Source organism: Heliconius melpomene, chromosome 10 (genome assembly GCF_056956725.1).
Source record: "Heliconius melpomene rosina isolate 202511_hmr_F chromosome 10, ASM5695672v1, whole genome shotgun sequence".
NCBI classification, from domain to species: Eukaryota; Metazoa; Arthropoda; class Insecta; order Lepidoptera; family Nymphalidae; genus Heliconius; species Heliconius melpomene.
In genome coordinates this window covers 4,995,062-5,008,165 of record NC_140398.1, presented here as the reverse complement: position 1 = coordinate 5,008,165, position 13,104 = coordinate 4,995,062, and the positions used below count along the sequence as shown (strand labels likewise).

General features: G+C 31.7%; 1 protein-coding gene across 1 annotated transcript in view; it reads right to left on the bottom strand.

The window, feature by feature from the left end:
• The window catches only part of LOC146535260 (photoreceptor-specific nuclear receptor-like), a 29,477-nt gene extending 17,126 nt beyond the window's left edge, over window positions 1–12,351 (bottom strand). The window contains exons 1-4 of the mRNA XM_085191346.1: window positions 11,991–12,351; window positions 6,558–6,686; window positions 5,843–5,957; window positions 1,286–1,389 (exon numbers count right to left, since the gene is read on the bottom strand). Coding sequence (XP_085047472.1) covers window positions 1,286–1,389; window positions 5,843–5,957; window positions 6,558–6,686; window positions 11,991–12,051 — 409 coding nt within the window. The 5' untranslated portion in view covers window positions 12,052–12,351. The remainder of the gene's footprint in view (window positions 1–1,285; window positions 1,390–5,842; window positions 5,958–6,557; window positions 6,687–11,990) is intronic.
• Between the last annotated feature and the right edge of the window lie 753 nt (window positions 12,352–13,104).

Sequence of the window (13,104 nt, the reverse complement as noted above, 5' to 3'; positions counted from 1 at the left end):
TGCATACAGAGTGTCTTAACACTAGGTTCCCTCTGCCTAATCTGCTGTGTCCCACACACAGCATATACAGGGTCAAACTGTTTTTTTTTTAATTTTTATTTTTTACATTCTAATCTGATGAACTTCTGCTAGAATTTAAAAAATATCCAAAAAATATACAAAAAACACAATGTCTCTCATATTGAATCAATTATATCACAAACATCGCCAGGGGTTGTCCGCTTGTCCATAGCAATATCTCTTGCCTAATTGATTTTGCGTGAGATGGGGTGTTGAACGCAGATTTGTACATTAAAGTGTTTTGATAGGTTATGACGTGATGGTAGCGTGGGAATGATGTTTCTTTTGTATTGTGTGAATTGTATGAAAATGTATGGTTGTCTTATTTTTAATTAGTTTAGTGTTAATTTAGCTGGTTATTATTTATTTATAGAAGGTAAACAGATAAACTTAGGTAATATTTAAAAAAATAATAATATCAGCTTCACGCTGAGATGGATCTTGTGTTCCTCCGTTTCCCACTTTCTATCGAATTCTGGAGGCATTGCGCGTTGAATGGCAGAACTCAACGCCGCGTTTTGCCTCGACACCAGTGCGAAGAAATGGAAATATAAACGTAAATAAACATTTAACTTCCTCGAGTGGGGATTGAACACACAACACCTCCCTAGTGCCGCTGTGCCACGACGGCCTCAATCAAAAAAATAATATTTAAAAATAATTATAACTTCATAATATAAGTGACTAGCGGCCCGCTCGCGGTTTCACCCGCGTGAAATGTTATTATTAATTTCTGTCTCCATGACTACGTGCTAGTGACGTCTATGCAAAATTTGAGACTCCTAACATTTGTAGTAACGAAGTTTCATACAAACTTTCGACCCCAAAAACAACCCCTTAGAAGTCGAATATTGCAAATTCCCGTCTTAGCGAGCACCTACGTCCTATAATTATGTAACTCCTATGCAAAATTTGAGATTCCTAGTGCACATGTAGTTTCTGAGATTTCGTGATGAGTGAGTGACCTTTCGATTTTATATATATAGATAGATATGACAAGATGAAATAACAGCAAATTATTAGTTATTATCTACACAAAATAAATTATTTGTATGTTTATTAATTTGTTTTGAATGTTTATTTATTTTTATGGCTTTTAGACGTGCCAGGAACATTGTATGTTATCATTCTATATCCAAACGACTATAGCTTAAGTCTTGACGTCAGTTTCTATTAAGTACCTACTTATGTGTTCTAGGTATAAGTATAAATAATAAACACTTACCATCTTTGTTCATTCCCATACCGAGACATTTTTTGAGGCGACACGCTTGACATTGGTTCCTGTGTGCTTTGTCGACGACACATCTTCCCGTGCCAGCTTGACATCTATAAGGAAAGAATTTTATTAATCTGTTGTGTATAGAAGGAAACTTTCACGCTTTATACAACATGGTATATAGAAAAAAACCGTTCACTCCGTTCCCCGCTATCTATACGAAGTTGAAACATTCCGTATAGAGTGACGAAACTTAACGCCGCATATTGTGCGTTTTTAGAGTACCATTGGTTGTTAACCAATTTGAAAAAAAAAGTAAAATTGTTCAATATACACATAGGTACTTTGTTTGCATGATATTCTTTTATATATCTAGAATATTAACAATATTTAAGAGCAGATAAAATTTAAAATTAAATTAAATTTGAAGTTTCCATACTATCTTCCTCTAAAATAATGTTAAATAATGTTTAATTTCAAACTTTCTACTTCTCTTTCTCCTTATATTAGGTATATAATACTAGATCTTCGAAAATAACAGTAACTTTAAAAAGGTAGGATAACTTCACAGGTGACTAACATGAAAAGTAATACCTATCCATTAATTTCTACAAGACATTTAAACAATATAAACATACATATTTAAGTATATAAGAAATCACTGAAAGTATTAAGAAAAGCAATCAAAGCAACCAAGACTTTAAGAGGAAAAACTACTAAATGAAATGAATTTGCGGACCAAGTCTAATAAAGATTAAAGGTATTTCATTATAAGTAATCCGTCATATAATAGGCTTAGGTTGGTTGACATTTGTTGCAATTGGTATTTTGTGGGGAACGTATGAAGAACATTGAAGAACGGTGGACCGGAAAGCTGCCTTATGGTACACCAATTGAAATATCGTTTCGTTGTTAGGGCGACTTTTCTACAACTGTATTTAAATTTTGATACATTTGAGAATAGAATTACTTAATGTTATTAAAGTATCTAACTGATGCTATTATTATAAATTCGAAAGTAACTCTGTCTGTCTGTCTGTCTGTCTTTTACGCAATCAGGGCCAAACCGCTAATTTAATTGTGATAAAATACTCATATAGAGATACTTGAGGGTCTCGGGATGAACATAGGATACTTTTTTTCTCATGTTTGTAAGATTTTCGATTTATACCGATATATTAAAATACTTATTAATTTGACATGCAATTTATTCCGCCAAGTTAATAACAACCGTCGCTATGCGACCGTTGCTAAGCAACGATTTGCGAAGTTTGATGTTAGAAAACGTCACCCAAAATGAGCTTGCTTAACGCGTCTCTCTATTGAATTCTGAAAATAATTTCATAAATATTTGTATAGTTCAAGCGGGCGTAGCGGCGTTCAGGTCCACTAGTAAATAAATAAATATAATAAAGTAAAGTTAATGATCGTTATGGGTTTGAATTTAAATTATATATTTAAGCTATAATCTGCATAAATCGAAAAGTTGAGTATACAGCATAAAAAAACTGTATTTGAACCAGTAGTTCATGTTCAACTAAACAAAATTTTCTTTCTAAAATTTTGAGTAGGTATTTAAGTAAAAAAACGTATCGTCTAATTCTCCTTACTCTAGCTTGATGACATATTAAATGTAGGAGAGCAAAGAAAAAATATAATCAAATTACATTAAATTCACATTCATAGACATTTTCTCATTTATTTTACCATTCCTTACTTATTGTTGCGAACAATGATTAAATTATAATGATACAGATTACAACTCCGATGATTTCTAAATCTAAAACATGAAGTGTCTATTTATTCCTATAAAAAAAAAGATTGCAAAAATCAATTTGACTCAGATAAAGAACCACATGTCACACTTGACCATAAGGGCGCTATATTAATAACATTAGAGCGGGTGCTACATTAATTGAAAGGGGCTCCGAGAGGGCCAAATGTTAAACTGTTTTTAATATTATCTACCCATCTACCCTCAATTTGTTGGTATTTGTTCGTATGAAATATCTATCTCTATGTTCCATAGTAATATATTATAATATGTTAATATGTAAGTGATGTCAGTCTGTACGTAATGGTCTTGCGTTAGTATACAATATTTAAAATGTTCTCGACTTAGAATAAGAAGTATCTCGTTAACGACATTTTGTATTTTTGCTTTTATCGCTTAAATTTAAAAATTATATGTAGTGTCTTAACTCTGAGTGTAAAAAATGCAATTTAAGACTTAAGACTGACTCTCCATTCCCTACTTTAAGTCCAATTTAGGAGACGTTGCGTGTAAAGTGATGGAACACGACACCCCACTTGACAGAGCACGAAAATAAACATAATTTACATATAAGTAATCCATACCTATAATATATACCTATCTATCTTTTAATCATACCTATCTTTTACGCAATCAGGGTCAAACCGCCAATTTAATTGTGATAAAATATTCATATAGAGACACTTGAGGGTCTCAGGATGAACATAGGATACTTTTTTTTCTCATATTTCTAATATTTTCGATATATACCAATATATTAGTAATAAATATTCGTATAGTTCAAGCGGGCGTAGCCGCGTTCGGGTCCACTAGTTACAATATACATATATTCATAATGCATTAACTTTATTAAGATAAACAAAACATTTACATAATTTGTATATTGAAGCAAATTAATTAAGTAAATTTACTTTCTGTAATGATGTTTAAAATGTTACTTAAAATTTATAAAATATACATTTTTATCATTTAATAACAAATATTGTCTACCTTCCCTTGGTGTTTAAACCAACCCTTATAGGTACCCTTATAGGTACGATTAGGCAGATGACGGCGTATACTTACCTACTCTAGGTAAGATACAGTATGGTCGACGAGTCTTGGCCGCCCAAAAGTTAGATATAGATGTCTGCGCAGATTTGACTTTAGGAATTTTTCATAATTTTGCTTATTTCCCTCCCGAGTGCACAATGTGCTAAATTTCAAAACTACTAACTTAAGCTGCAACGTCTCGTCAATTGTACTATACTTAAATTTAAACAGTAAACCCAGATGCAAGAAAAATTTGAAATATGCAAGGATTAAGTGGATTCCATCTCATCACGGCCCCCCATTGTCATACAGCTCGAGCTCGAGCTTACAGATGTGACTTGGTGGCAGGTTTTTGATGGGGATCAAGAGATTTTCTATGATTGTAAATTAATTTTAGGGTGATATGATGATATTTGTTTTGTTTTTTTTGTTGTGTTCTTTTTTATTTGTTTGGTTATTTTGTTTCTTTGTCTAGGTACTTACTTACTTATGCAAATATTTCTACCAAAACGCGAGAAATACTGACAAAGAAGTAACTTTATTTTAAATTCCATCCTTTCACATCTTTGTAAGATTGTATTTTGTTTAAATAATCTTGACTTTCAATAACCAAAATGAAAATATATATAAAAACAATAAACTATTTTAATGTTCTGTATAGAAAGTAAACAAAGCGAGCATATTAGTAAGAATATTATAACAGTTACCTATGATTAATTTTCTAGAGTAGAGTAGGTCCTCGTCGGCTTTTGTGAGCAAAAATAATTTCTAGTGAAATTGCCGGCGCGGCAAAAAAAAGCTTAATTAATGATTTATTTCTTTTCTAAAAAATATCACCCTTTAAAATGGTTAATATGGTTTAAATAATATTAGATTCTCGCAAGACTATAAATTATTATTAATTCCTTATCTTAATTTAATTAAAAATAGTCTAAAGCATACCATTAGATATACTGAAAATAACCTATTTTTTTAATAAGATGTCACACACACAGAATATACACTTTTCTAAGAACAAAAATTGAGCAATCATGACACACATTGAAACAAAAGGCAATGAATCAGTAGCCTAATTTCAAGAACCATGTTATATTATCATAATACTCGTATCGCCAAATATTACTTTTTGGTTGTTAGTACAGGTGTCAATAGTGCCTATATCTCGTATTACAACGTACGAACTAGCGATCCGCTTGCGGCTTCGCCTGCTTGAACTGTACAAATATATTAACATTATTATTATAAAGACAATAGCTCTACATTGAAGAATAAGTTTCAGCCAGGTCAATATAACAGTTACTTTCAGCAATTTAGTAGAATAAAACACTTTATATTGATGTAAGTTTGACTGATTGAAGTAAAACAAACAATAAATATTAATAGAAGGTTACAATAGTGAAAACTGTATTTAAATCTGTTAAGCAGGTTTTGAGATTAGCGTGCACAAACGCACAAGCAAAAAAATTTAAAATCATTGTTTTGGATTCTATTTCATTAAAAATGTACAGACAGTGACTCCAACGTTTTTATTATATATGTATTGATAATGATGTGCATGTATGTACAGGCTGGTCGTAGACCGCCAAATATGTCACAAGTGTGACCTAGATCATTGATGACTTTCTCTTATTTGGCAATTAAAGTTTGTTTTCTGAGTTTGAATGAATTATTGTGAAAATGACTCTATCGAAATTAGGCCTGAATTTTTTTGACGCATTGTGCTCTTTGCAAAATAATATATTTTCCTCAATACATACCTGTATATAAGTTTTCTTCTAACGGATCGTTTGAAGAAACCACTGCATCCGTTACAGGCGAGGATGCCATAGTGCTTCCCCGAACTGGTGTCCCCGCATACGACACAGACGAGTCCTTGAGAGAGTAATATTATTGATTAATATTTTATGATTTACATAAATTCCTCTATATTATAAAGCAGACGTATATGCTCTATATTATAGAGTTTTTCTTATCATTCTATTTAATAGAGTCTTTAGATAGGTATATTAAAATGATTGAATGAAATATAAAATAATTATATTTAGTTTTGAAATTGCATTACGCCTAAGACATGTGAACCTAGCAAGGCCTTAAAGTGGTAGGGACCCAAACGTGTGATTAGAAACGCAACGGTATTGGATTCCCACTCGAGGGAATAAAATATTTAATATTTTTTTCTTCGTTCTGGTAACCAGACAAAGCAAAAGGAGAGGCAATGCCTCAAGAATTCGGCAAGTGGGGAACGGAAGTATCTTAATGGCGAAAGGAGTGTCTTAACCCTAGATTTCAGTGGAACTCTGCGCTTTGCCTCGTTAATAAAATATTAAATATTTTACTAGCTCAAAGGGGAATCGAACACACAATCGTCGTGTCCAGTAAAATCCTTGTGCCACTGGACCACGACGGCCACAATAGAATTTATTTATTATACATAAAACCGTCTTTAAGATTAACAGATCCAACCTCCCTTACCCAGATGATTCGTCTTCTTAACGGGAGGATCAGGCAGCCATGGTCGTAAAGCAGGAGGTGCGAGCGCAGCTGCAACTAGCGCTGCTGAAGTAGGTGGCGACCAACGTAGGGGGGATGTGTTGTCTTCTCCTATAGAAATGTAAGGAAAAAGTTATAAGATATTTTTAAAAATATTTAAGTGTTAATTCACTAATGTGAACCTTATTTTTAATAGAATTTATTCTTAATAGAATAAACTTTTTTTTGGAAAACATATAAAAAATTGAACGGGAAAAGGGAATGTGGGATTTGAACCCGCGTCTCTTGGAAAACGTCCAAGACGTAGGAAGATAATATTTATTTTTTTTATACAATATAGAAAATAATATTTAAGTAAAAACAAAATGTAGCCGACCTAGCAATTGTGTAAAATTAACGTTAATAGATATAAAAAAACATGTCTATTTGTTTATATAAGTATATATTTTTCAGTAGAAATTTCATTCTTTAATTGATAACAAAGAAATTTAACTACAACTGTAGATATTTCCTTGTACTGTTGTTATTATTTTAAAAAGTTTTCAATTTTGACTTACAACTCCTAACTACCTGTCCATTAGATATTTGCCAACTTCCCATCAACCAATATGCAGATACAAAAAATTAAGTAAATCAAACAAATATTTTTGCACCACTCAAGTGTCCCTAGAGCAATATCAATAAACATTTAATATCAATAATGGTAATAGAATAACTGCGGAACCCTTTCGCTATAATAGCGTTTTTACTACCAAAATAGGGGGCCATAACCACTATATATAGACATATTACTGTAGAATTTTACAAGTGTATTAAAGTACAAGTAGGGGTCAAGTTAGGATGGTATGAGAATCAATTAGGAGATTGCTACCGTATAGGACGTGTAAGGCGATTTGCACTGGCTTTATGTTTGATTTAGTGAATTTTTGAATGAATTATTTATATGAGATGGGGCTAGAAACTAGAGATTTCGTATAAAATTATAATTATCATAGTTTCACCAATTTTCTTACATTTTCTTATATAAGTATAACGATTGTCTTATCAGAAAGGGTTTCCCCAATGTTTGATGTTTCCACTATATGGACAGAACAAACAGAATGGAATTTGAACCCATACCTAATGATCGGGTACGATTTTTAAATAAGTTTATTTTTATTTTTGTTTAAAAATGGATTCATAATCTCACTATATTTTAAAATGTTTGTTGTACTTACAATAAAATGTCAAAATAGAATACGATCAATAGGTATATCTAATAATAATTGGGGAACAATAACGTCCCTAATACAAATGTGAGGCTGATGTTACTCTACTTATTGAATTATACCATCGTGGGCTTGATGTGTAACAGAAGTACCATCTTTTTTTTTATTTTTACTTAGTTACTACCTCTTATTCCGTATTTTTATGAGATTTTCATTTAACATATTGATTTAATGTGTTTGCTAATAATTAAGAACATTTTTTATACCTATTTAATATATTATATAAAAAAATATCTTTCATAATGATACTTATTAATACAAAAAAAAAAGAGTCGAAAAATTAGCATTTAATTCAAATATTTTAACCTAATAGGTAATTATCTGTATCATTATTTGTGTTGGTACATTTATTTGACTCAAAATTTGCGTCAAAAATTTATTAAACAATGTTAAAGAAATATAATATTCATATTATTTCATAGATAATAATTCTTTTTTTTTGTCAAAGTTAATATAGGTACTTTGCAAGTCTACAAAAATGTGACTCTATTATCGCACCCCTTATGGGTAAATAAACCAACACAATAAACTCACTCTGATTGACGAAAGGCAATTATGCTTAACTGCCGACGGAATAACTCGATTTAATATCAAAGGGCTACTATGAAATCAGTATACTATACGTGGGTATTTTAAAAATATTTATTTTCTCGATATAGTTAACAACTAAATTTGAAAGGATAAGATAAAGCTCGGCCAGCTAGAAAGCAAAGTCTGGAAAACGAGTGGAAGGTACTAAGGTCGAAAAAAGTGTTAGTGTTTGAATACGAAAATTTGTCAATGAAGACTGACTGAATATAATTCAATTAAGAAACGTTAACGTGAAAAAGCGGCGGCGGTTAAAAGTTAGTAATTTCATTTACTTATTGCTGTACCTATCATGCACATAGCAGGGAACCTGGAAACGTAGTGTTAAGACACTTCGTTCTCGTTAAGACACTTCCGTTCCCCCCTTTCCGCCAAATAATAATTGGAGGCTTTGCGCGTTGAGTGGCGGAATTCTACGCCGGATTTATTTATTTAGTAAAGTTATTTTTTTCTTATAGTTATATCCAAAATCCTGCAATTTTTCAAAAGTTTGATTGCAATAATAAAACAAACAAGAGTAACTAATAAAATGAATGTACACAATAAATCAATACAAATTACAAACCGCTTGCCGAGCTCAGGTGTATCGAGGTTGCGGTGAATGCTCCCTGATACGAGATTGTATCAGAAATCATTGTTTATAAGCAAATACTGAATTATTTTAAATTAATAAAACATTTCTAATAATTTAACAATTACTTAAGACTAACTAAGAAAGGAGAACCTACCACTTGATTATAAATAAATTGAACCCGCTACCTACCTGAACCTACTAATTGATATAAATAATTAAGAATATATTTAAGTGTCATCTAATCATTCATCAATCATTTTGAAAAATTTTAACCCTAAAGGGGTGAAATAGGGGTTGAAAGTTTGTATGGATTTTTCTTTTAAATTGGCACCGATTTTTTAAAATTTGAAATTCAGACTTTAAAAATATTTCATTGATCATGTGTTTCGTGGTTTTTTTAGAATTCACTCCCTAAGGGTGCAAATAAGCGGGCGAAGCTGCTCGTGTCCACTAGAGACGCACATATCAATAAAATACACACATAGTACCTACATCACATATATATCACAAAATTGTGACAGAACGGCTCTATCCATAAAGAAGGCTATATAAACGAGGGGGGACATAAAAGAAAATTGTATGAGACACATAAAAAGAGCAGTTTGGGAAATTGGAAGTCGCGGGCGAAGTGAATCCCCGGTATCAAGATAAATCAATGTTTGTTCAGAGTATGGCACTTACTGAACTGGGGTGGGTGGAGTGGAGTTTCTCGATAAATTTTATATTATTTTATATGATGTTTTAAAAGATGGTTGTTTAAATAGTCGTTAGTCAATAATTTGGTTGCGATGATTTGAAGATGTAATATGGAATTTTTTGTTTTCGTAGGAATTTCAAGATTTCTCCCTTAGTGCTCCTTTACAATCACGTCAAATTTCAGGGTTCTACGCCGCGTACTCCCGGCTGTGCGTTATCAGTCAGTTCATTGACAATAAGTTTTGTGAGGAAATAAGTGGTATGATTAATAAGCAATGTAAATAAATAGGAGACAAATAAATATTATCGAGAGAATAGAAAAAAATATAACCTAATTATTATTATTGTACATATTGAGATAATGTGTAGAGAATTTCTTTAAACTTTTCGTATTATATACGAATCTATAAATAGATAGGTATATAGAATGTGTCCACAATATATATTTTTATATATAAAAAAAATCTTTCAAACAATAAAAAAATATAGTAACAATCTACTCCATGATACATTTTTACCAAAGCGAAGGCGGAAACTTTGTCGCTTGCCGTTTTATTCGGTTTTCTTTTGACGCGAATCTCTTGAGCCGCCCTGATTAATTCGCTTCCTCCCTTCTCTAACATTCGGAGAATTCTTTTAGAACCTCGCGGCAACATTTAAAATACTTACTTCTTTTTTAATTTAAATCAAATGATAAATTTAAATTTTTAATCCCTTAGGTGTTTGTATAACTGTAAATATCTAGACATTTATATAATAAATAGTAGGTAAATAGGTAACTAGTCGAAAAAGATATTTCTTAAAATAAGTAATTCCTTGCGAGTACAGGTGGAAGGCATTGTTTGTAGATAATAAAATAAATAGTATTTTACAATTTTGTTCATTCTAAGTAAACACTGTAATTATAAAAAAATATAATAAATATATCATAAGAACATTTATAGAGGTATTTATTTAATTTACCATACCTATTCTATTTTTATACTAATCTTTGCTTTTCTCTAAATAATAAATTAATACTAATACAAATATCTAAAACAGACTAGCACACCCAAGAACTCAATACAAGGTAACGCTATACAAAACGAATTTCCATTATTTGTAAATGAAATTGAAATCCCACCTATTTTGTATTCAAATCCCGCGCTGACCGGGTAAAGTGGCAAATCATGGAGCGGCTGAAAATCAGTCAAATAGACCCCGAGATGCCGACGCGCGTGTACTGAATTATAATAGCTGACAATGTATTATAATGTCTGATCATCAGTAATTTTATTTGGTTGTGTTCAAATTTGAATTTTAATTTATTTACGAGTAGGTATGTTGGTAGAATGTTTATTTCTGGCCGTTGTGGCGCATTGGAGTTCGATTCCCGAGTGAGAACTCGGGGTTGGTGTTGGAAGTTGATTTTTTTATTAACTTCAAAAGAAATTTCGTAATACAAAAAGTAATTAGATATTTTTCTACAAAAATACATACATTTATAGCTATCTATTTCAAAAGATGCATAAAAGAAAGAACCGTGTAGGTGGTAAGGAAATGAGATCTATACCTACTAATATTATTCGTATAAAACTTTTAAAGTTTTTGTTTGCTCGAACGCCGTACCTATCTGAGGAACTGCTCTACAAATTCAAAAAAAATCGAATAGTTTTTTGTTATAATTGTCTTGGGGAAGTTATAGACTATATTACGATAACTGTTTAAAGGTAAATTGTGACTAATTGTACTTTTGGTTAGCCCCAAACTAGGGCAATCAAAATATCATACCCAACTCTTAAATATTTCCATTTAACCACCCGGGCAAATCCGCAGGTATAAGCTTGTATTAAAGAAATCTGAAACGTACTTAATCGAATAGGCTATATGGAACTGGTATATTATGTAGTCCGTCTGAATGTGGTATTCACGGTGCCCATCCTCGACCGCCACTGGCCGTAAAACATGGGAACTACAGTTTTGGACTTAAGCGCCGGGAGACTCTTTAACTAATGGTCGGAAATAATTATTTATTTATTAAATAATCAGATTTAACTAATATTTTAGTTTTCTTTTTAGGTTTTTCTAAGTAGGTATAATATCTGATAAGTATAATAATGATCACCATGTCACCTGTCTTTTCATCTCAAATACAAAATACTTATAGGTGGATGTGCTGCAGTTGCAGCTTTTGTTTTAAATTAAAATATTAGGTAAATACCTATTAATGTTACGACCAAATTTAAATAGACTCCGGAAACTATATGTGGGTATTACACATAGGTAGGTATGACATTTTTCACTACTAACCTGTCATTCTTCCTTCTTGGTGTTCCTGTGTTAATTGCAAAGGTGTCTGCGCTACTTCCATTTCGCTTTACAGTCTATAAATGAACTTTAACACTGGATCACTTAATTGTAAAGTACTTTTTATTTTTCATACTAATTAATACAGAATCATTATGAAAAAATATTGCATATACTTATACGTATTTATTTTTAAAATGATTCAACGTATCCAACGCAATATCAACGTTAGTTAATTAGAAAAGATATATTAAATTTAACTCTAACACACAAAAATGGCGGGAACGCGGCAAAATATTTCTATCTGTCACTTTTGACGTTTATTTTTTTCGATTCGCAGTGAGCGCGTTGCTAGTGTGGCTGCGGCCGGAGCACTTTTGACTCGATCCCGGCGTGGCATCGAAGGCGGGGCGAGACCCCGCCCCATTGCTTTTGATTTCCCCCTTTAGGGGGACACTTCGATTTTGGGTCAGCTGTTAAGCGTCCGTTTTAAGCTTTAATTTGTGGCATTACGGCGCTGCGTCAGCCAGCCATTTAGAATAATGACGCTGCGCACAAAATTAAATGGTTATACTGTTCCTTTTTTTATTTACATTGTTTGTACTGTGTTTTCGTTTTGTTTTGGTATTATTTCTTAGTTGGCTTTTACATAGAGAATATAAGCTTACTATTATTTCGTTGTTAGTCAATATCAAAAAGTCGAGTTTGATAGATATCAAGATGAACCTGTATATAAATAAAAAAAAAGATTTGTACCAAACCTGTGGTACGAAAAAATATCTCTTTTTTTATATTATGAGGGCACATAATTAATTTATGTTACTAAGCTTAAATTAGAAATATTTAACTAAATATTATATACAATACGTTGTTTCTAATTTTATATAAAACTTGATATCTGATCTCCCTCCAATGACAAGAGGGAACATTCGCGAAGGCGTGGCACTCGCGAATCACGCAGTCAGAGAGGAAAAGTCAACAGATTTCCCGTGTCCCTTCTACCAATCATAAATTTTTATGTGCGTACTGCGTAATGACATTTTAGGATGTAGGTAACATAAAATACCTAAATCTTTGGACAGATAACAAATTATTAAGATAATAATAAAATCATGGG